The following is a 24,479-nucleotide window of genomic DNA, read 5'->3' on the forward strand; positions in this document are numbered from 1 at the left end:
ACGGATGTACCACAGTTCGTTTAAGCATTCATATGGATTTATTTGAGAGAGATAGTGAGAGAGAGAGAGATCACGAGCATGGGGGAGGGGTACAGGGAGAAGCAGGCTCCCTGCTGAGCAGGGAGCCCAACTGCGGGACTTGATCCCGGGACCCTGGGATCATGACCTGAGTTGAAGGCAGCTGCTTAACAGACTGAGCCACCCAGGTACCCTAAGCATTCACATGTTGAAGGATATCTAGGTTGTTTCCAGTTTGGGGCTCATATGAATAAAGCTGCTGTAAACATTTGTGTACAGGTTTTTGTGTAAACATAAATCTTCATATCTCCAAAATAAATGCCAGGGAGTGTAATTGCTGGGTCATATGGTAGTTGCAAGTTTAGTTCTCTAAGAAACTGATAAACTCTTTTCCAGAATGACTATACCGTTTTATATTCTACCAGCAATGTATGAGTGATAACAGTTTCTTTACATCTTTGTCAGCATTTGATGTCACTATTTTTTATTTTAGTTATTCTGAAAGATAGTAGTGATATCTCATTGTGGTTTTAATTTGCATTTCCCTAACGGCTAATGATGTTAAATATCTTTTCATGTTTTTATTTGATGTTTGTATATCCTCTTTAATGAGATAACTCTTCATGTCTTATGCCAATTTTCTCATTGGATTGTTTGCTTTTGTTTATGTTTGTTTGTTTTTTTTACTGTTGAGTTTTGAAAGTTCTTTATATATTCAAAATACTAGTCCTTTGTCAGATATGTGGTTTGCACACATTTTCTCCGAACTGTAGCTTTTCTTTTTATTCTCTTAATAGGGTTTTTGTAGAGCAAAAGTTTTTAACTTTGGCGAAGTCCAAATTATCAGTATGTACTTTTGTGAGTCGTACTTTCAATGTCAAGGCAATGCGAAGCCCTAAATCTCAAAGCTATTCTTTTTTTTTTTTTTTTAAGATTTTATTTATTTATTTGACAGAGAGAGACAGCCAGCAAGAGAGGGAACACAAGCAGGGGGAGTAGGAGAGGAAGAAGCAGGCTGCTAGCAGAGGAGCCTGATGCGGGGCTCAATCAGGGGCTCAATCAGGGCGTTCTGGATCATGCCCTGAGCTGAAGGCAGATTCTTAACGACTGCGCCACCTAGGCGCCCCTCAAAGATATTCTTGTATTTTTTTTTCAAAAATTAATTAAAAATTAATTGCTTTATGTACTATATTGCAGTCTGGGATCCATTTTGAGTTAATTTTTGTATCAAGTGGGAGACTTAGGTCAGGTTCATTTTTTCGTGTATGGATGTCCAATTGCCCCAGCACCATTCAGGCTGTCTTTCTTTTCTTGAATTGCTTTCTTCCATTTGTCAAAGAGTCAGTTGGGTGTATTTATATGGGTCTATTTCTGGGTTCTCGCTTCTGTTCCATTGATCTATGTGTCTGTCACTCCATTAATACTGCACAGTCCTTGATTACTGTGGCTATACTATGTCTTAAAATTGGGTAAACTGATTCTTCCCACTTTATTGTTTTTCAAAATCGTCTTAGCTGTTCTAGTTCCTTTGCCTTTCATAAAAGTTTCAGAATAACCTTGTCTACAAAAAAATCTTGCTGGGATTTTTCTATGAATTGTGTTAAACCTATATATCAATTTTAGCACAATTAACATTTTGGCTCTGTTGAGTTTTTAAAGCCATGACCACAATGGAGGGGGAGACATTCAGTTTTTCACCATTAAGTATAATGTTAGTTGTAGGTGTTTTGTAGATGCTCCTTTTCAAGTTGAAGTTCCTCTCTTTTCCTATTTTTCTGAGAGTTTTTCTCACGAATGGATGTTGACTTTTGCCAAATGCTTTTTCTACTTTGGTTGATATATTCATGTGATTTTTTTTTTCTTTAGCCTGTTAATATGATGGATTACACTGATTGATTTTCAAATATTAAACCAGCCCTGCATTGCTAGAATAAGCCCCACTTAGTCATGGTATATAATTATTTCTATATATTGCTGAATTCCATGTACTTATATTTTAGCAGGGATTTTTCTGTATATATTCCTGAAGAATATGATACTGGCTTTGTTACTTTTTTGTACTGTCTTTGTTTTTTCTATCAGGGTAATATTAGCTTCATAAAATGAATTGGGAAGTATTTCCTCCTCCTATTTTCTGGAAGAGTTTGTGTACAACTGGTGTTAATTCTTCTTTAAGTATTTGGTAGAATTCTCCAGTGGAACCATCTGGGACTATAGATTTCTCTTTCAGGAATTTCTAAAGTATTAATTCAACTTCCTTAATATTTTCAGGGATATTAATATTTATCTATTTCATATTGGATGAATTGTGGTAATTTGTATCATTGAGGTATTCGTCCATTTTGTCTAAGTTATTAGATTTATGTGTACAGAGTAGTTTGTAGGAGTTCTTACTATTGTTTTAATGTCTGTAAAATGTGTAGTGAGGGGAAAAAAGTGTGTAGTGAGATCCTATTTCATTCCTGATCTTAGTAATTTGCATCTTTTCCATTTCTTTTTCAGTTTTCTAGAGGTTTGTCAACTTCATTGATCTTTATAAAGAGCTAGCTTTTGGTTTCGTTGATTTCTTTTATTGTTTTTCTCTTTTCCAATTAAATTTTTTTTTTAATTTTTTAGAAAAGCACTTGTTAGTGTTTAATGAACCTCCCCCAACATGGCTTCAAGCTACTAGAATGTAGGTGTCCTCCCAACACCCTTAATCTTCTCCTCTCCTCTTCTACTGAAGAATTTGGCCTTCAAGATGACAGGCTGTTTTGGGAGTTTTCCCTTTCCCAAAACTTTGTAGTAGCCCGATTGTACCCCATCAATGATAGGAGCAGCTCCAGGCTTGCTTTTGGTGGCATTTTCCTGGGTCTGCTCACTAAGGTCCACAGTTTATCAAGGTTGACAGCTGGACAGAAGCTTTGGTTCCTCTTTAAGTGGTCATGCCTCATACCAGCTTATCGAAAGTAATCTGGGTGATATTTGTCAAAGTTGACCCTGTGGTGATGTGTGCCACCAGCATGACCCCGGCCTCCTGGGTGCTTCTGGTGCTTGCCAATGCGGCCGTGGCCGTGGCTCCCGTGGCCCCAAAGTTTCCCGGTCTTCCTCAGTCTGGGTGACATGTCAGCAACCCAGATGGAAAAGCTAATTTATTAATTTCTGTTCTTTATGATAGCCTTCCTTATGCTTGTTTTTTTTTTTTATTTTTCTCTAGGTTCTTGATTATTGATTTGAGATGTTATATCTTCCTAACATATGTATTTAATGCTATAAATTTCCCTCTCAGCCTTTCTTTAGCTGTGTGCCACAAATTTCAATGCTGTTCATTTTGCTGGTAATTGAGAAGTTTAAGACAAGTGACTCGCCTAGAGTTATATAGCTGATGAGGGACTTTAGCTTCTTTCCAAGTCCAGTGCCTTGTCCACTAAGTCAGGGGTTCTTCTTGTGAAAATGTTATTTGTATCTTTTCTCCCCTGGGTTAGGTCTGGAAGCAGTTTAAGTCAGTTTCTACTAAGGAGTCTGACATCTGAGTTATAATCCTGCTGTAAAAAGAGCTGCTAATAAACAGTATCAGGAAGCACCTGCAGCCACTTTGGGGGCAGCTCATTACATCCAGCACTACAACTTGTCTGCTAGTGTAGTACTTCCCAAATTTTGCTATGCAATAGAGTCATCTAGAGATTTTTCTTAAATCTCCATGCCCACATTACAGCCCATCCCAATTAAACCAGAGTGTCTGGAAGTGGGAACCAAGCGTTGGTATTGTTTTTAGAGATCCCTGGGTGATTTCACTTTGCAGCAAAGTTTGGGAATTGCTGTTCCATGGTGTTAAAGGAAGCATATAATTAACATTGCAGCTGCAAGAGCTTAGAGATTTTTTCTTTTAACAGCTGCAACTGTTCCCCTGTAGGTCCCGATTATAGGATCGCCTAAAACCAAAAACAGAAGGGAATTTCCTCTTCTCCATTCTTCAAAACTAAAACTTTTGGTCCCCTGAATTCTGTCCTTTCAGCCATAAGCCAGAGGTTGGCAGACTTTTCTGTAAAGGGCCAATTAACAAATATTTTGTGCACACAAAATAAGGTTCTTCCTATGTTTTGAGACAAGTGGTGCATTATTATCTACTCATCTTCCTGGTTTTTCAGAGTCTTACAGTCTCTGTTATAGCTACTCAACTCTGCTTTCACATAGCAGCAGCAGCCATAGACAAAATGAATGCGCATGGCCCTGTTCCAGTAATACTTGATTTACAAAAACAGTTGTAGGAGAAACATAGAAACCAAAAGCTCAGCTATGGGCAGGATTTGACCCAAGAGTTAAAGTTTGCTAATCCCTGTCATAAGCATTCAAATGTCCCACTTTTGAAACATCGACATCCAGAAGTCCTTACAGCACAGAAGCCAACTTCTGGCACCATAGGCCCAGTCTGGCTATATCCCTGAGTTATCTTAGATTCCAGTGTGACCATTATTGAGCACAGGGGCTGGTGCTTAACTCCAGCTGTGACACCTCTCCTTCTTCATTGTTGGGTGACTGGTGTGAGAAAGAACAGTTGAGCATAGGCAGAGCCTTACTCGTTTGAATCACTTAAATCTATGTAACCACAAAATAAGGTTCTTTCTATGGTACCACTAGCCACATGTGGCTATATAAATTTATATTTAAATTAATTAAAGTTAAATAAAATGTAAAATTCAGTTCTTCAGTTGCACTAGTCATATTTCAAGTGGTTAATAGCCACTGTATGATTAGACGTATTGGACAACACAGCTACACTGCAGAAAGTTCTATTAGGCTGTGCTGCTGTAGAATTATATGCCATGAATCTGGAATAACTCTAACTTTGGAGCTTTTTAAATCAGTATTTTTTAAGTTCCTTAGTCCTCTTTATCCATTTAGCCAAAACTCATATTTTAATTAATTTAAGGTAAATATTATGTATTTTATTTTAGAGAAGAAATAAATTTCATGGTATTGAGAAAGTGACTTCGTAAGAACTACTGTCATATTCATTGGAAACTTTATCATAGAAAGTTATAAAATTGCCTTATGTAAAGATTTTATAAAAGTGGTGTGGACAGTGAAAAAACATTTATTGAGTAACTTCTATGTGCTAGATACCAAGTGCTTTATAGTTGAAGCTCAGGAAAATTAAGTAAACATCAAATAAGCTGGTATTTGAAACCAAGCCTGTGTGAAGACTTCTAGACCTTTGTTTTCCTATTACACTGTACTGCTTCACATTTACCAAAGACTGTGCTAGGTCTTTAACACATTTTATCTTAAGAAGCTGTAATTCCCCTAGAAATGTTTTGTTGCTATACTGTGTTAAATGAAGCAAGTTATCAATTTTCCTTGAAATAAGAAATCTAACCTAGGCTTTTTTCCCCAACAGGCATGTAGGAGAAGAGGAAAAATAGCAGTAATCCTATTACAATTTGGCAACCAATCTTAAGAATACTGGAATTTCATTAATTACATTATTGTTATGACATTAATATAATTTGTATTATAATTATCAATAAGGCAACTAATTTGAAGATTATTTTTACAGAACAATGCAATAGATTCCAGTGTCTTTGGAAAATTACAAGACATCTTTTTCCAAATTGTACTTTCAAGATTAGATTTAACAGAACAGAACAACTTGTAATAATTAGGAGTATTCACACAGTCTTCGTTTTGCACATGAAAACAGGATGTCTTGTGAATGTGTTCAGTTTAACAAACTGTCAAACAAGAGTCTTTGAACTAGATTATGGCATAGAAAAAATTTCACTCTTTGTAGCTGCAGGACAGAAGGGCATCATCTCTGTCTCTTTCTGAGACTCCATTATATTAGTTATGAAGATTTGCATTTCCAAGCAGGATCAGGAATTTCATTATTTGTGATTAAACATGCAGATCAGGTCTGCAGAACTCCATTTTACTGGCAAAAGTGGAAAAAGAGATAAATAGAATTGTGTTTAATAATGGTGGAATAATGTTACAGTGCATATAATATTAATCTTTCATATCTACATTAAGCATTACTTTTTACCCTTTTAAAAATAACTTCATAATCTGATTCAGCATTTAGTATTGAACTATTAAAGTATACTGAAATGATAATAGAATAGATGAGATCTAAAAACGGATTCATTGTATTTTCTTTAGAGTTTGATACCGTGGTGTTTATCTTTGTGTGCAGGAGGCAGGTGCTGAGCCCTTTCTGTGATACACTCAGAAGTAATCCATTGCAGTTAACTTGCAGACAGGACCAGAGAGCAGTAGCAGTGTGTAATTTGCAGAAGTTTTCAAAACCTTTACCTCAAGAGTACCAGGTAATACTTGTTTTGGGCACAATTTTAGAAATCAACTCAACTTTTTAAAAAGAAGTCTCCATTTTGAATTAGAAGAGTGAATTCTCTTAATTTTTTCAACTTATGAAAGGCCCCATTTGTTTTCTATAAGTTAGAAGAAAATGAAGAATTCTTACAATTCTTTAAAGCCCATGTGCTAATCAACAACAAGTAATATCTAGCAATGCCTTGTAGTAATGGTAAAAGGCATTTAGAATATTTATCAGATCTATTTTTAAGTGGTTTGTATTTTTTTCTAATTGTTTCCAAAGTCTTCATGTTTAATTTCCTCTAATTTATACAGAAAACAAGGTTCTTCAAAGAAAGTAACTGAGGTACTCTAATCCAATTAATTAGAAGTCTTGGAAGTTCTACTTTAGAAAAGGTTTGACACACGGGATCTAAAAGGTGAAGGAGAGGTGCCTGTGTGGCTCAGTCAGTTAAGCGTCTCACTCTTGATTTCATCACAGGTTATGATCTCAGAGTTGTGAGATTCAGCCCAGTATAGGGCTCCACTCTGGGCATGGAGCCTGCTTAAGATTCTCTCTCTCCCTCTCTGTCTGCCTGTCCTCTCTCTCAAAAAAGGAAAGAAAAAAGAAAGGTGAAGGAAATGGTCCCACATATTCAGTCTGAATCTCTGATTGGACCGTGAAGTTTGTTGTTGCAGTGGCCATCTCTAAAACACCTCAGTTCTGCCTGCCATTTACAAAGGATTGTGTACTCAGAAGTGGTATCTCAGAAGATAATTTAATTTAGATTGCTGCTAAATTTTGAGCTTCCTGCATATGTTTATGACCCCACTGAATGCTTCAGATACCATAAGATGGCAACTGTATTTCCAGTCATAGTAATATAATTCAGGGAGTTGGTGTAAATGTAAAATCTTCAAAATTTATCTGCTGCCTTATTCCTTTGGTGTTCAAAGTATTTTTTTTTAAGATTGTATTTATTTATTTGAGAGAGAGTGAGAGAGTGTGTATGCATGAGTGGGAGTGGGGGGGGAGGCAGAGGGAGAGGGAGAAGCAGACACCACCCACCCACCCAGTTCCACCCCTCCTCACCCCCCGCTGCCCCATGCAGGAAGCCAGAGGCAGGGCTTGATCCCAGGACCCCAAGATCATGACCTGAGCCAAAGGTAGACGCTTAACTGACTGAGTCACCCAAGTGGTCCTCAAAGTATTTCATACAAATATGATCTCATTCATATTATCACAGTTTTATTTTTTCAAGTTTGTCAAAGCAACACATAAATTAAGTCTTCTATAAACACTTCAAGTACATTATATTTAAGATATCTTAATTCTCTGGATTAGTTTTGTGTTTTGTCAACTCTTAAAACTCTTCTTATTCATCTTTTTAAAACATTAGTCAAATTTGTCATGTAATAAAAGAACTTAGACTAATATACTTACCTTGCTTATTTCTAAAACTACAACAACCTTGAAATACCCCTCAGGTAGTATATTACTGTCTTTATATTCTATTATATATGAAGAAAAGTACAGTGATATCTTTTTTATATTATGCAGCATTAAAGGATTGCTGTAAAATGCCTGTGAACTTTGTTTTGATTATATAGAATGTTTCTTACTTTCCTGCCTTCCTAATAATTTTTTTTTTTTTTGTAGTACTTCGATGAACTAAGTGGAATACCTGCAGAAGATTTGCCTTATTATGGTGGTTCAGTAGAAATTGCTGACTACTGCCCTTTTAGTCAGGAATTCAGTTGGCATTTAAGTGGTGAATATCAGCGCAGCTCAGATTGTAGAATATTGGAAAATCAACCAGGTTAGTAGCCTAGTGAAATGAAATGTTGCGTATATATTAAAATTACATATGAGCAATATAAAATAGGGATTAAGGGCATAGACCCAGAAGCCAGACTATCTGAATTTGTATTATGGTTCCACTGGTATTTATTTGTTAGAAGTAACTTAACTTCTCCGTTCCTCAGTTTCCTTCTGTGTATCAAGGGGATAATAATACCTATCTTATAGAGTACTTGTGAGAACTAAATGAATTCACATAGTAAATGCTTAGAACTAGGACACATTGGGGCACCTGGGTGGCACAGTCATTAAGCGTCTGCCTTCAGCTCAGGGCATGATCCCGGCGTTATGGGATCGAGCCCCACGTCAGGCTCCTCCGCTATGAGCCTGCTTCTTCCTCTCCCACTCCCCCTGCTTGTGTTCCCTCTCTCACTGGCTGTCTCTATCTCTGTTAAATAAATAAATAAAATCTTTAAAAAAAAAAAAAAAGAACTAGGACACATAACAAGGATTGTTAGTTGTTTAGATACATTTGCACATGTGTGCACCCTACTTTTTTGTTTTACCCTATATCTGCATGACATTTTCATTTGCAAAGCGCTTCATTTTTATCATTTCATTTTATTCTCCTAAAAACCTGTTGAGAGAGACAGGAAACATATTATTGAATTTCACAGGTGAACAAAGAGACACTAAATAATACAACTAATTGGTGCCAGTGTAAGATCCTCCAATTCAGAGCTCTTTTCATTAAGTCATATTAGGTATCCTATTTTTTTTTCTCTTCTGAGGAGTGTGCATTTTACATAATTTAGAAGTAACATGTCATTTTCCAGATATCAGAAAAACACGATTGTCCCATGGCTATTAAGATATATTGCCATATTATTTATTCCCTTTTAATACACATAAAGAGTATGATAATTGAGTATCCACCTTTGTAAACAAAATATTATCACATCTGATATGTTAAAGAGCAATAGGTAGTTTTTCACTCTGTGGTCATCAAAATTTCTAACCTGGTCCTTTTTTTTTTTAATTTAAATTCAATTAATTAACATATAATGTATTATTTGTTTCAGGGGTACCAGTTTGTGATTCGTCAGTCTTATATAATACCCAGTGCTCATTACAACACATACCCTTCCCAGTGTCCATCACCCAGTTACTCCAAAACCTCATCTTTTTTTTTTTTTAATGATTTTTTATTATATTATGTTAGTCACCATACAGTACATCTCCGGTTTCCGATGTAAGGCTCGATGATTCATTAGTTGCGTGTAACACCCAGTGCACCATGCAATACGTGCCCTCCTTACTACCCATCACCGGTCTATCCCATTCCCCCACTCCCCTCCCCTCTGAGGCCCTCAGTTTGTTTCTCATAGTCCATAGTCTCTCATGCTTCATTCCCCCTTCTGATTACCCCCCCTTCTTTATCCCTTTCTTCCCCTACTGATCATCCTAGTTCTTATGTTCCATAGATGAGAGAAATCATATGATAGTTGTCTTTCTCTGCTTGACTTATTTCACTTAGCATTATCTCCTCCAGTGCCGTCCATGTTGCAGCAAATGTTGAGAATTCGTTCTTTCTGATAGCTGAGTAATATTCCATTGTATATATGGACCACAACTTCTTAATCCAGTCATCTGTTGAAGGGCATCTCGGCTCCTTCCACGATTTAGCTATTGTGGACATTGCTGCTATGAACATTGGGGTGCATATGGCCCTTCTCTTCACTACGTCTGTGTCTTTGGGGTAAACACCCTGTAGTGCAATGGCTGGATCATAGGGTAGCTCAATTTTTAACTTTTTAAGGGACCTCCACACTTGTTTTCCAGAGTGGCTGTACCAACTTGCATTCCCACCAACTATGTAGGAGGGATCCCCTTTCTCCACATCCTCTCCAACAATTGTTGTCTCTTGCCTTGTCTATTTTTGCCATTCTAATTGGCGTAAGGTGGTATCTCAGTGTGGTTTTGATTTGAATTTCCTTGATGGCTAATGATTTTGAACATTTTTTCATGTGTCTGTTAGCCATTTGTATGTCTTCATTGGAAAAGTGTCTGTTCATATCTTCTGCCCATTTTTTGATTTGTTTATTTGTTTCTCGTGTATTGAGTTTGAGAAGTTCTTTGTAGATCTTGGATACCAGTCCTTTATCTGTAGTGTCATTTGCAAATATATTCTCCCATTCCGTGGGCTGCCTCTTAGTTTTTTTGACTGTTTCCTTGGCTGTGCAGAAGCTTTTTATCTTGATGAAGTCCCACTTGTTCATTTTATCTTTTGTTTCTCTTGCCTTTGGAGATGTGTCATGAAAAAGGTTGCTTTGGCTGATGTCGTAGAGATTGCTGCCTATGTTCTCCTCTAGAATTTTGATGGATTCCTGTCTCACATCGAGGTCTTTCATCCATTTGGAGTTTATTTTTGTGTATGGTGTGAGAGATTGGTCAAGTTTCATTCTCTTGCATGTAGCTGTCCAATTTTCCCAGCACCATTTATTGAAGAGACTGTCTTTTTCCCACCGGATGTTTTTTCCTGCTTTATCAAATATTAGTTGCCCAAAGAGCCGAGGGTCCATTTCTGGGTTCTCTATTCTGTTCCATTGAAAACCTCGTCTTTTTTATCCCCAGTTATTCCATGCTTTATTACAGACTCTGTTATTTACATTTTAAATTTCTATGATGGTTTTTCCTTTTATTTTTAAACCTGGTAGATTGAACTAGATACGTATAGTCATGTTTTTTATCACTCGCCTATTTAATAAATGTCTAAAAACGTATAACTATTCAGCAGTTCCACGTTAAAGCCGAGAAATGCAGAGATCTGTCACTTATGGGTTTGCTGATAATATGGTATCACATTTTGTTGTTTTAGAGCTGGAGTTGGCAAACATTTATTGTAAAGAGAAAGATACTAAATATTTTATTTTATTTTTATTTTTTTCAAGAAAAATAGCAAATATTTTACTATTTACTATTTACGGTCATGCAGTCTCTGTTGCAATTACTGAACTCTGCTGTTACAGTGTGAAAGCAGTTATAGAAAATGTGTAAATTAATGGCAGTGTTCCATAAAACTTTATTTATATAAACCCTCAGGTAGCCTTGAGGATTTGGCCTGAGGGCTGTAGTTTGCTGACCAGCCCCTTTTCTTTTTTTGACACTGATCACTTTGTTTTTCAAGGACTTTGAAATATTCATAAGTACCAAAAAAAAAATGTTCTCTTTCATTCTGTTTTACATTTTCTTTCTTGGCTTATATAATTAAGATTTTTCGCAACTGATGTAAAATACCTATCTTTAAGAACTCTGCTTTCAAAAGATGAAACTTGTATTAAGTGTAAAGAGAACAAATTATTGCAAGGGCTTAAGACCCTCATTCCTTTGTCCATTAGCTATTTAGAGGTCATTTAATCCACCCTATGTCTCTGCATGCTTGTGCTCAGTCTGAGACTAGATCAGCATGTTATATATGGACCTCCAGGAGATAGCATACGATGAAAATACAAGAAAACTTTGCAAAAAAGTTTTTGCAGCACCCCAAAAAAAGCCTTCATTAGATAAATCACTTGGCTTTATCTATCATGGGTCATCTGGGAGGTGACCCCTATTTAGACTACCAGTAAAGAGGATTCTTAGTGCCATTTTCTCTATATATCTAATTTAGATACTTTAGGCCCACTTCTATCTCCTGTTTTTGATATAATAATTTCCTCCCACTAAGTCCTTTATTGAGAACCCAGCTTAATTTTGGAGGCTGTTTCTCTTGATTTTTTAATTGAAAATTTCCATTAAACATGTTCGATTTTTAAAGCAACTTTGAACCATAAGAATGGAATGCTTTAGCTTCTTGTTCTTTGAGCCAAAAGTCAATTTTTAAAGAGAAGTTCTCTGATTTGCTTCAGATCTTTTTAAAAACTATGGTGCTGAAAAGTATGGACCTCATTCAGTTTGTCTAATTCAGAAATCAGCATTTGTCATGGAGAAGTGTGAGAGGAAGCTGAGTTACCCAGACTGGGGGAGTGGATGTTATCAGGTAAACTATATGATTGTTAATAATTATTATCAAATATTATATAATTTTGTGTTGTTATCAGTGGTTTTTATATTTTTAAATATATTTTATATTTTGTATAAAATGTACTGATTAATACTTTTAATTTATTTATGTAAATATTAGTTTGGATGCTTATGTTTCGTGAAAATATTGTCACTTCTCTCAGAGAGATTACCTTTTTGCATTTGTTTAAAAACACATACAATTGTTACATATCAGCAAGTTTTATAGTAATTTACTTTGAGCATATATCCCAAGGAAATAATGGAATATATGTAATTTTGTTTTTGAACAAGTATTACTTTGTAATGGAAAAAGTTTGCAATTTTATTTCATAAGATCTGAGGAAAGTGTGGATTTAAGAATTAATAAATCTATCATAATAAAAAAAATTTTTAATTAAAAAAGAATTAATAAATCAACTACAGATTAATACTAGGTTTTTCTCTTCTATAATTAGAAATCCAAAGGTAGAAAACTACTTTTTTCTTAATTGTTTCATTTGCACATCTGATTTTAAATGACTGCATCACCTTATTAAAAACTTATTAAGAGGGGCACCTGGGTGACTCAGTCAACTAAGTGTCTGCCTTCAGCTCAGGTCATGATCCCAGGGTCCTGGGATCGAGCCCCTGCATCGGCTTCTTGCTCAGTGGGGAGTCTGCTTCTCCCTCTCCCTGTGCCTGCTGCTCCCCCTGCTTGTGCTCTCTCTCTCTGTCAAATAAATAAATAAAATTAAAAAAAAATAAACTTATTAAGATACAGGCATTCTGTAACTTAGGAGCATCCAACTTAAAGAGTATTACATACTCTATTAATGGATATCAAAGAGGAAAGTGTGATCCTGAGAATTGAAAAATAAGAATTCTTTGTACCATTTCAGCTGCAAAATCTAAATGGACTTCGGTAGCTGGCAATTTAATTATTACTTTTAAAGTTATTTATAAAATTAACTTTTTTTTAACAGCTTTATTGAGATATAATTCACATATCATCTAATTCATATAAACTTATCTTTGAAATCTTACAAAACATAATTCAGAATAAGAACTTTTCAGCTATAATCTGACAGCTATAATCGTGCTACCATTTTCTGATAAATTCTATTGCAGATTTATGTATTTATTAAATTCATAGTTTTGACCTGTTTGTAATCATAGTACAAAATTTTGTTTTACTGCCTTCACTTAGTGTGGAGCAAAACACCTTTTCCTAATTTTTCCAGTAATAAAAATTACTATTCTTTCTGTTTGTTTGTTTTTTAAGTAAATTCTTCCCACAATGTGGGGCTTGAACTCACAAACCTGAAATCAAGAGTCACATGCTCTATTCACTGAGCCAGCCAGGTGCCCCAATAATTACTATTCTTTAAGACCATAAGACATTACATCTTTTTTTTTTAAGATTTTATTTATTTATTTGACAGAGCACAAGCAGGGGGAGCAGCAGAGGGTGAGGGAGAAGCAGGCTGTCTGCTGAGCAGGGAGCCCGATATGGGGCTTGATCCCAGGACCCTGGGATCATGACCTGAGCCGAAGGCAGATGCTCAACCAGTTGACTGAGCCACCCAGGTGCCCCGACATTATATCTTTTTAAGGTATCATAATTAAGGAAGTCATTTCCTTGTTATATATTGAGTTTTTACTTTTCATGATAAAAATATTCTTTTATAAGCACATTTATGCAAGATGTAAGATGTAAATTGAAATAAATTCCCTTAAGTGAAAAATATTATAGGGGATAAAGCTAGAACAGTGGCAACTATAATAGGAGAATGATCTCTTCAAGTTATTTTATTTTATTATATTTTTTTTATGTATTAAGTAAGCTCTACACCCAACGTGGGAGCAGCAGGCAAAAGCAGAGGAAGAAGCAGACTCCCCACTGAGCAAGAAGCCTAACACAGGGCTTGATCCTAGGGCCCTGGGATCATGACCTGAGCCGAAGGCAGACGCCTAACCAACTGAGCACCTCGGCATCCCACTTTGTGTATTTCTTATACACAAGGACATCCCCCTACCTATATTAACTTAATGTTAGTCAGTTTAGTCAACTACCTCTACTGGATTTGGTTCTGTGCAACTTTTGGGTATTTCTAAAAATTACATTAACTTGCTAAGTAAAAATTTGCCACCATCAAACATATTCGGAATCACACACTTGGTTTGAAGATAGGCCCAGGAGAGAAGTTCCAGAAATATTTAAAGTGAAGTAGCATAATTGAAATTAATGTGAAGTCTTTTTAGCAAACAACTTTGAGGGACGCCTGGGTGGCTCAGTCGGTTAAATGTCTGCCTTCGGTTCAGGTCATGGATCCCAGGGTCCTGGGATTGAGTCCTGCATCGGGCTTCTTGCTTCTCTCTCTGCCTGCTGCTCGCCCTACTTGTACGCTCTCTCTTCCACTCTCTCTCTCTCTCTGACAAATAAATAAATAAAATATTTAAAAAAATACTTTGAAGAACACATATTTAAAATTGTTTAAAAGTTAGTTTTAGTAGGGTCACCTGGGTGGTTCAATCAGTTAAGCGGCCAACTCTTGGTTTTGGCTCAGGTCATGATTTCATGGTCATGAGACTGAGACTTGCGTAGCGCTTCAGATTCTCTGTCCTTCCCCTTCTGTCCCTACCCCCACTTGTGCACCCCCCCAAATAAATAAATAAATAAAATCTTTTTTTTTTTTAAGATTTTATTTATTTATTTGATAGCACAAGTAGACAGAGTGGTAGGCAGAGGGAGAGGCAGGCTCCCTGCTGAGCAGAGGGCCTGATGAGGAACTTGATCCTAGGACCGATGAGGAATCATGACCTGAGCCAAAGGCAGACACTTAACCGACTGAGCCACGCAGGCACCCCAAATAAATAAAATCTTTTTTTAAAAAGTTAGCTTTAGGGGCGCCTGGGTAGCGCAGTCGTTGGGTGTCCGCCTTTGGCTCAGGGCGTGATCCTGGTGTGCCGGGATCGGGTCCCACATCAGGCTCCTCCGCTGGGAGCCTGCTTCTTCCTCTCCCGCTCCCCTGCTGTGTTCCCTCTCTCGCTGGCTGTCTCTCTGTCAAATAAATAAATAAAATCTTTAAAAAATAATAAAAAATAAAAAATAAAAAAAAAATAAAAAGTTAGCTTTGATGTGTTTGCTTTTTAAAATTGGCTTTATTAGTTACTCCTTGTAGGTAAGGGGTGAGTCCTACCTTTAAAGATGTTACCAGTCCACGTAAAATCACTAGGACCCTTTTTACACCTGAGCAGAGGATCTATGATAGTGAAAAAGAATAAAAAAACTTTTACTATGTACATTTCTATGCTGTATTACTTTTTTTAACAATGAGCCTATATTTTTGCAATTTAAGATAACTAATAAAAATTTGATATACAAAATATGCGACTTGTGGAGAAAATGACATGAGTATGGCTCTTTGACAAAGGTTTAAGCTGAAGTATTATGAGGATACTATAATTACAGAAATGTTATTCTTTTTTAAAAGATTTTATTATTATTTTTAAAGTTTTATTTATTTAAATAATCTCTACACTGAACATGGGGCTCGAACTCAGGACCCTGAGATCAAGAGTTGCATGCTATTCTGACTGAGACAGCCAGGTGCCCCTAAGATTTGATTTTTTAAAAATAATCTCTACACCCATTGTGGGGCTCAGACTCACAACCCCGAGATCAAGAATTGCATGCTCCACAGACTACACCAGCTAGGTGCCCCTACAGAAATGTTATTCTTGACAACTTGTCTTCAGGGTATATAAATCCAAATTGTAGGTAAAGTTGTGTGTTGTATATTTAAAGCAAAGTGTCTGTGTCTTTCCTCAGATTTTTTTGAAAGTACTAAACTAAAAGTTTTAAGAACTACTACCACAGAGTGGAAATTCTTTAGAACCTGAATAATTTAGCTATCATTATATGAGATTAAAGATATGCCTATATCCCAAATTGTGTTTTATAGTCAGTATTTTTAGTAAATTCTAATGTATTTTCCTGTAGGTGAAAAAGGCTCATATATCCTATATGAGAATCTTATTGATCTGATTTTTTTTCTTCCTATTTGAAGGTTTCTTGTTCTTCTCAAGGTCTGACAGTTTGGGTTCAGAACACTTCATATTTGTGTAGTCGAGCTGGGCAGGTCCTCCCTGTCAGTATTCAGATGAATGGCTGGATTCATGATGGTAACCTGCTCTGCCCATCATGTTGGGACTTCTGTGAGCTCTGTCCTCCAGAAACAGATCCTCCAGCTGCTAACTTGACCCGAGCTCTACCACTGGGTGAGTAGTCTCTGTGGTTGGAGTAAAGACAAGGACTTTTCTTATATAATGTTGGAAATTCCATTCCAGGAAACTCTAAGACAGGTGGAGCATCTTCTCTTCTAATTGTAGTTTTATGGGAAAGCCTCCTTCCCACCATTGTTAGAAACTGAAGGTGAGTAAACATGACACTTCCGTTTAGTAAGAGCAAGGATAAGGAGCCCTTCTAAAGGTTCTTTCTAAAGACCCTCCAATTTGGAAAAAAAAAAAAAATCAAGGTTACAAAAAGTGAATACTCCAACCATTCATTTTGAAATTAAGTGTAAAGAAAATTCTGCTCATTAAACACAAAAAGCAATTAAATGTATTTCAGTTATACAGGCATACCTCATTTTATTCTGCTTTACTTTATTGCACTTCACAGATACTGCATTTTTTACAAATGGAAGGTTTGTGCCAACTGTGTCAGCAACTCTGCCAGCACCCCTTTTCCAACAGCATTGATTCAGTTCATGTCTCTGTGTCACACTTTGAGAATTCTCACAATATTTTAAGCTTTTTAATTATTATTATATTTGTTATAGTGATCTATGATCAGTGATCTTTGATTTTACTATTGTAATTTTGTTGTTTTGGGGCGCCAGGAACCACACTCATTAGAAAGTGAACTTAACTGGTAATTGTGTGTGTTCTGACTGCTCCACCAACGATTCCCATTTCCCTCCATTTCCTCGGGCCTCCCTATTCCCTGAGACACAAGAATACTGAAATTAGACCAATTAATAACCCTACCATGTCCTCTAAGTGTTCAAGTAAAAGGAAGAGTCACATATCTGTCACTTTAAATCAAAAGATAGAAATGATTCATTTTAGTGAAGAAAGCATGTCAAAAACTAGTTGTGTCAGTTAGCCAAGTTGTAAATGCAAAGGAAAAGTTCTTGAAGGAAATGAAAAGTGATATTACAGTGAATACATGAATGATAAAAAAAAAAAAAAGTGAAACATCCTTATTGCTGATATGGAGAAACTCTGGGTGGTCTGAATAAATAGTGGAAGTGGCTACACTAAACAACAGATCTTTTTTTTTTTTTTTTTTTTTTTTTTTTAAGATTTTATTTATTTATTTGACAGAGACAGCCAGCGAGAGAGGGAACACAGCAGGGGGAGTGGGAGAGGAAGAAGCAGGCTCCTAGCGGAGGAGCCTGATGTGGGGCTCGATCCCAGAACCCCGGGATCACGCCCTGAGCCGAAGGCAGACGCTTAACGACTGCGCCACCCAGGCGCCCCCTTTTTTTTTTTTTTTTAAAGATTTTATTTATTTATTTGACAGAGATAGAGACAGCCAGCGAGAGAGGGAACACAAGCAGGGGGAGTGGGAGAGGAAGAAGCAGGCTCATAGCAGAAGAGCCTGATGTGGGGCTTGATCCGATAACGCTAGGATCACGCCCTGAGCCGAAGGCAGACGCCCAACCGCTGTGCCACTCAGGCGCCCCTAAACAACAGATCTTCAATGTAGATGAAGCTTCCATTGGAAGAAGATGCCATTGAGGACATTTGTAGCTAGAGAGGAGAAGTCAATGCCTGGCTTCAAAGCTTCCAAGGACAGGCTGGCTCTCGTTAGGGGTGAATGCAGCTGATGACTTGAAGTTGAAGCCAGTGCTGATTTACCATTCTGAAAATCTCAGGGCCCTTCAGATTTATACCAAATCTACCCTGCCTTTGCTCTGTAAGTGGAACAACAAAGCCTGGATGACAGCACATCTGTTTGCAGCATGGTTTTTACTATTTTAAGCCCAGTGCTGAGACTTACTTCTCAGAAAAAAATGATTCCTTTTAAAATAACTGCTCATTGTGAATCCACCTGGTCATCCAAGAGCTCCGATGGAAATGAACAATGAGATTCATGTTGTTTTCATACCTGCTATTATAGCATCCATTCTGCAGCCCACAGATCAAGGGGTAATTTTGACTTTTGAGTCTTATTATTTAAGAAATATATTTTATAAGGCTATAGCTGCCATAGATAGTGACTCCTCTGATGCATTAGAGCAAAGTAAATTGAAAACCTTCTCACAAGGATTCACCATTCTAGATATCATTAAGAACATTCCTGTTCCAGGTGCTTGGGTGACTCAGTCGATTAAGCATATGCGTTCGGCTCAGGTCATGATCTCAGGGTCCTGGGATCGAGCCCCGCTTCTGGCTCACTGCTCAGTGGGGAGTCTGCTTCTCCCTCTGCCTGCTGCTCCCCTTGTTTGTGTTCTCTATCTCTCTCTGGCAAATAAATAAGTAAATAAAATCTTAAAAAAAAAAAAAAAAGAAGAAGAACATATGTGTTTCATGGGAAGAAGTCAAAATACCCACATTCACGGGAGTTTAGAAGAAGTTGATTCCACCCTCATGGATGACTTCGAGGGTCCAAGACTCCAGGGGAGGAAGTAAGTGCTGGTATGGGGGGAATTAGCAAGAGAACTAGAATTAGAAGTGGAGCCTGAAGATGTAACTGGATTGCAGCAATCTCTTGATAAAACTTGAATGGATGAGGAGTTGCTTCTTATGGATGAGCAAAGAAGGTGATTTCTTGAGATGGAAACTACTCCTGGTGCAGATGCTGTGAAGACTGTTGAAAGGACAACAAAGGATGTACAGTATGACATAAACTTAGTTGATAAAACATCGGCGGGGTTTGAGAGAATTGACTCCAATTTTGAAAGAAGTTCTACTGTGGGTAAAATGCTATCAAACAGCATCCCATGCTACAGAGAAATCGTTTGTGAGAGGAAGAGTCAATCAATGTGACAGGATTCATTTTTGTCTTATTTTAAGAAATTTCCACAGCCATCCTGATCTTCAACAGCCACCACCCTAACCAGTCAGCAGCCACCAACATCAAGGCAAAACCCTCCACCAGCAAAAAAGATGATAACTTGCAGGGAGTCACTAGCATTTTTGAACAACAAAGTACTTTTAAGGTCTGTACATTTTTTTAGACATACGCTATTGCACACTTAATAGACTGCAGTACAGCGTAAACACAACTTTTAAAGGCACCAGGAAACAAAAAAAGTCATTTGACTTGCTGTATTGCAATACTTGCCTAATTGTGGTGGTCTGGAACCGAATCCGCAGTATCTCCGAGGTATGCCTGTGTTATGAGTAGGTGAGGTAAAAGAAAGGGAAAGATGCTGGAAAAGGTGCTTAAAGAAGGGATTGACATACCCACAAAGAAGAGAAGGGTGCAAGGACACACAAATATGCACAAAGCGAGATAGAAAGACAGGCTAGTAGAGACAAAGTGGTTTTCACGGAGCTGTATTTTTCTCATTCTGATAGACTCCAAAGAGTAAAATTTGGAACAACGGAACAAAGTCATAGGGAGAGAGATTCCAGTTAAATATTTCTGATCCTTAGTCCCAGAGAGGAATGGAAAGAACTGCCTTGAGAAAAATCCATCTCCCATTACTGAAGATGGGTAGACTGAGACTGAGGACCCATTTCTGAGAGTTATAAAAGCAAAACTCATGAATTCTCAAAGCTCTGACCTGAGGTCTATGAGATTTTAATTAAATGACCTATGTGATTTTTATGGCAGTTTGACATTTTAGAATATGAATAATAAAGATCTTATGCACTGTTTCATTTTTTCAGTTGGAGGTATTTTTTAAATGGAACTGTGTACCCCTTTGCCTGTTCCATGGTCTGGTTGAAAATGGAGGGCTGCATTCATTTATACTTCAGAGTTTCTCCACCTCTAAAATTTAGTTTCCTTTCTTTCCCAAATCCTGGGGGCTTTCTGCAAATATGAACTGTTAGGTAGAGTGTGAGTTTTAGAAGACTGGTACTTATTGGGGTGCCTGGGACCACCTCCAGGTTTGGTGATTCTCTAGGACTCACAGGACTCAACCTGTAGTTGTACTTATGGCTAAGATTTGTTAAAGTGAAGACATAACAAAACAGAATCAGCAAAGAGAAAGGGGGCAATAGGGTGAAGTCTGGTGGAAACCTGTTCTCAGACACCAGCTAAACCATCCTTGCAAGCACGACTTTCAAAGGATGGCAGTCTCAGGCCTGCTATGTTAACTTTTTTCTGAACAGAACTCTAGGGAGTCAGACATATTTTGCAGTTATAATAGTAATGACACAATGAATTGTTTGAAATGATGTAAGATCTTAGGTCCTGGGGTGCCTGGGTGGCTCAGTTGGTTAGGTGTCTGCCTTTGGCTCAGGTAGTAATCCCAGGGTCCTGGGATCGAGCCCCACATGGGGCTCCCCACTCAGTGGGGAGTTTGCTTCTCCCTTTCCCTCTGCCCCTCCCCCCAGCTTATTCTCTCTCTCTCTCTCTCTCTCTCAAATAAATAAATAAAGTCTTTTAAAAGAAAGAGATCTTAGGGACACCTGGGTGGTTCAGTCAGTTAAGCGTCTGCCTTTGGCTCAGGTCGTGATCTCATGGTCCTGGAATGAAGTCCCACATTGGGCTTCTTGCTCAGCAGGGAGCCTGCTTCTCCCTCTGCCTGCCACTCCCCCTGCTTGTGCTCTCTCTCTCTGACAAATAAATAAAATCTTAAAAAAAAAAAAAGGTCTTAGGTCCTTTGGTGTGGTAAATAGTATAAGTAGTGTTAAATACTCTTAGTTAACTTTTACTTTTAATATGAAGCTGGTAGGATGACTTAATTTTGTTGTTACTGTTAAATTGCTTTGGCTAGAATAAGAGGGCTTCTGAGCCACAAGTTAGGTGGTTCTGATGGAGTTCCCATCCTCAGGCCTAATCTCAGTTAGCTATAACAGTCTGTCACCATTTCATTGTCCAAGATGTGAGCAAGGATTGAACCATTGGCAGAGTTGAAATAGTTATTCCAGCTGGTTCATGGGTAAGAATCTTAGGAGTATAGTAGAAGAATGTCTAGGAATGAGAGAAAATCCAAACCAGGTCAAGGGGCTATGAGATGATTATTTCCTGTCCTTGGAGCATGACAAAGACAAGTGAGTCTATTAAAAGGAGGTGGGGGTAGAGATTGCAAATCACCTGCCCCCTCCACCTGCACAGTCTGCACCTTAGACTCTGCTTATCCTACTCCTTCTCTATCAGTCACCCTTCTGAAATGGTGTTGCTATAATGTGATTGATTTCTCTGTTAACTTGCCCATTTCTATGAGGAAGCATGCTCAAAAGAGCGTTGCAAGCACCAAATCACTACTACAATTTTGAAAAATACGTGAATATTACAAGAATAGATACATTTTAGGCATTGTTTTTTAAATATACACATTACTGTTGAAATTCTAAAATATCCTGACTTAACCATATTTGTCAATGTGTTCACTGAGCATATTGAGCCTTTATTGAAAATTTATTGAACTATGTGCCAGAAACCATGACAAATGTTTCTTTCAGGTAAATAGTTTGTTTCTGTTTAATACTTTTTTATGTCCCACTAAACTTGTAAAAATATTATGATGCTTTAAATGTACTTGTGTGAGAAATACTTAATTAGAATTAATCTATGATGAACCTTATTAAACAAATGACTGCCCGTAATCTGTCTTAGGAAAGTATTTTTTTAGGTTTTTAAGCATGCCTATAAAACATTAAAAATGCTAATATTCTGGAGAAAGTGTAAAAGATATTCTCCCTAAATTCTTCTGATTTTTGTTATTGTTGTTCTTAGGTGTTAGTTCGCATAGCCTTTTCTTTTTCTTTTTTTTTAAGATTTTACTTAATTATTTGACAGAGAGAGAGAGACAACCAGCGAGAGGGAACACAAGCAGGGGGAGTGGGAGAGGAAGAAGTAGGCTCCCAGCACAGGAGCCTGATGCGGGGCTCGATCCCAGAACGCCGGGATCACGCCCTGAGCCGAAGGCAGACACTTAAGGACTGAGCCACCCAGGCGCCCCTAGCCTTTTCTTATATTTGTAATTTCTTTTAGAATGTAAAACTCTGGGGGCGCCTGGTGGCTCAGTCAGTTAAGTGTCTGCCTTCGGCTCAGGTCATGATCTTGGGGTCCTGGGATGGAGCCCCTGCATTGGGCTCCCTGCTCAGCGGGGAGCCTGCTTCTCTCTCTGCCTACCCCTCCCCCTGCTCGTGCTCTCCCCCCCACCTCCTCCTCCTTGCTCTCTCTCTCAAATGGGTGGGTAGAAATCTTAAAAAAAAAAAAAAAAAAAAAAAGAATATAAAACTCTGACTTTCTTTTCTCCTTTTTTCTAGTTGTCACTTCTAAATGCTAGAGTGTGGTTAGATAGTTGCTCTATATTGCCTAAAATAGTTTCCATTAGTGACTATGAAAGATTTATTTCTGAATTCTTTCAAGTCTCTTCAGATTGTAAGGGTTGTTTTTGTTTCCATTTATTGAATGCTAGACACTTTGCCAAGTGCTTTATGTCTGTATCATTGCATTTAACCATCACAAAACCTAATGAGGTAGGAATTATTGTTTTACACATGAGAAAACTAAGGTATAAAGAGATTTAGTAATGTATTATCCATGAACTAATAAATAATGATGTTCAGATAAAAACCCAGATCTTATTGTCTCTAATTCATTTTGAAACCCTCTTTTTGAATCTTTTCATTTTAATTAGTACTAGTACTAAAAGTGCAATGTTTTTGAAGAACAGATGTTCCAGAACTGCCATTAATGTTTTAATTGCTTGTTAAATTTTAGTACCAACAGTAGATAAACAGTGCCTACTTCTCCTGTTTCCTTTGGGCCGAATTAAAAATCAGGAGATAAAGGGATATGCCTATGTTATTAGGCACTCCAGGGTCTATTCCTTAATGCAGCCCAGACCGCTCTGCAACAACTCTGGGTTGATGGAAATGTTCCATAGTTTTCACTGTCCAGTACAATAGTCATTAGTCACATATGACTGTTGAGCATGTAAAATGTAGTTAATGTGAGAAACTATTTTATTTTAATTAATTTAGATTTAAATAGCACATATAGCTATGGCTGCCATATTAGATAGCGCAGTCCTAGGTCAGAAGTTCTCAAACTTTAGCATACATCAGAATCATGTTAAAATCCAGAGTTTCAGGTTCAAAGGATCTGGGTTGGAGCCTGAGAATTTGCATTTTTAACAAGTTCCCAGGTGATGCTGATATTGTTGACACAAGGACTACACTTTGAGAAGAACCATTCTTAGCTAAGTGGGATTTTTTTTTTAAGATATAACGAATACCAGCATGATTCCATTGTGGAAGCATAGATGTTCCCCGTGGTTTACCTGGCTTACAGGCAGTAAAATAATTTTTTTTAAATACTTGTTCCACACTGCATAGTGCTCAAAAGTGCAAGATGCAGTGCCATGACATTATCATTCTATTCATTCTATAGCTGAAGATCAGTCCTATTTAAGCAAGTCAGACTTGAAGACTTGGTTGGTTTTTTATTGATCAAGATACTTGACAACTTATTCTAAAATAAAGTCAGGTTGGGGCGCCTGGGTGGCTCAGTCGTTGGGCGTCTGCCTTCGGCTCAGGGCATGATCCCGGCGTTCTGGGATCAAGCCCCACGTCAGGCTCCTCCGCTGGGAGCCTGCTTCTTCCTCTCCCACTCCCCCTGCTTGTGTTCCCTCTCTGGCTGCCTGTCTCTCTCAAATGAATAAATAAAATCTTAAAATAAAATAAATAAAATAAAATAAAATAAAATAAAATAAAATAAAATAAAATAAAATAAAATAAAATAAAATAAAATAAAAAATAAAAAAGTCAGGTTGACCTGGTCTCTTGACTGCAATAAAAATGTTTTCCATTCTGAGAATTGTTTTGGGAAGTCATTTTAGCCTGGAGAACCACTCATGGCTAAATTAAAATATATTCCTAGTGCCCAAAGCCCATAGAATCTTTTGCCATTTCTTTCTTTCTTTTTCTTCCTTCCTTCCTTCCTTTCTTTCTTTCTTTCTTTCTTTCTTTCTTTTTTTTAAGATTTTATTCATTTATTTGAGAGAGAGAGCACAAGCAGGGGAAGTGGCAGGCAGAGGGAGAGGGAGAAGCAGACTACCCACTGAGCAGAGAGCCCAATGCAGGACTCGATCCCAGGACCCTGGCATCATGACCTGAGCTGAAGGCA

The 24,479-nt window shown here is 37.5% G+C and overlaps 1 protein-coding gene and 1 pseudogene across 3 annotated transcripts in view; one reads left to right on the forward strand and one right to left on the reverse strand.

Moving 5' to 3' along the window:
* Window positions 1-24,479, forward strand: part of LMLN (leishmanolysin like peptidase) — a 78,666-nt gene that overhangs the window by 48,817 nt on the left and 5,370 nt on the right. For all 3 annotated transcript variants that reach the window (XM_045812584.2, XM_045812583.2, XM_045812585.2), the window contains 4 exons: window positions 6,191-6,323; window positions 7,970-8,129; window positions 12,019-12,149; window positions 16,225-16,435. In XM_045812584.2, coding sequence (XP_045668540.1) covers window positions 6,191-6,323; window positions 7,970-8,129; window positions 12,019-12,149; window positions 16,225-16,435 — 635 coding nt within the window. The remainder of the gene's footprint in view (window positions 1-6,190; window positions 6,324-7,969; window positions 8,130-12,018; window positions 12,150-16,224; window positions 16,436-24,479) is intronic.
* Window positions 2,686-3,122, reverse strand: LOC123802120 (large ribosomal subunit protein uL15 pseudogene; annotated as a pseudogene).

Source organism: Ursus americanus, chromosome 4 (assembly GCF_024610735.1).
Source record: "Ursus americanus isolate L20-20 chromosome 4, mUrsAme1.1.p, whole genome shotgun sequence".
In the NCBI taxonomy this organism is placed as follows: domain Eukaryota; kingdom Metazoa; phylum Chordata; class Mammalia; order Carnivora; family Ursidae; genus Ursus; species Ursus americanus.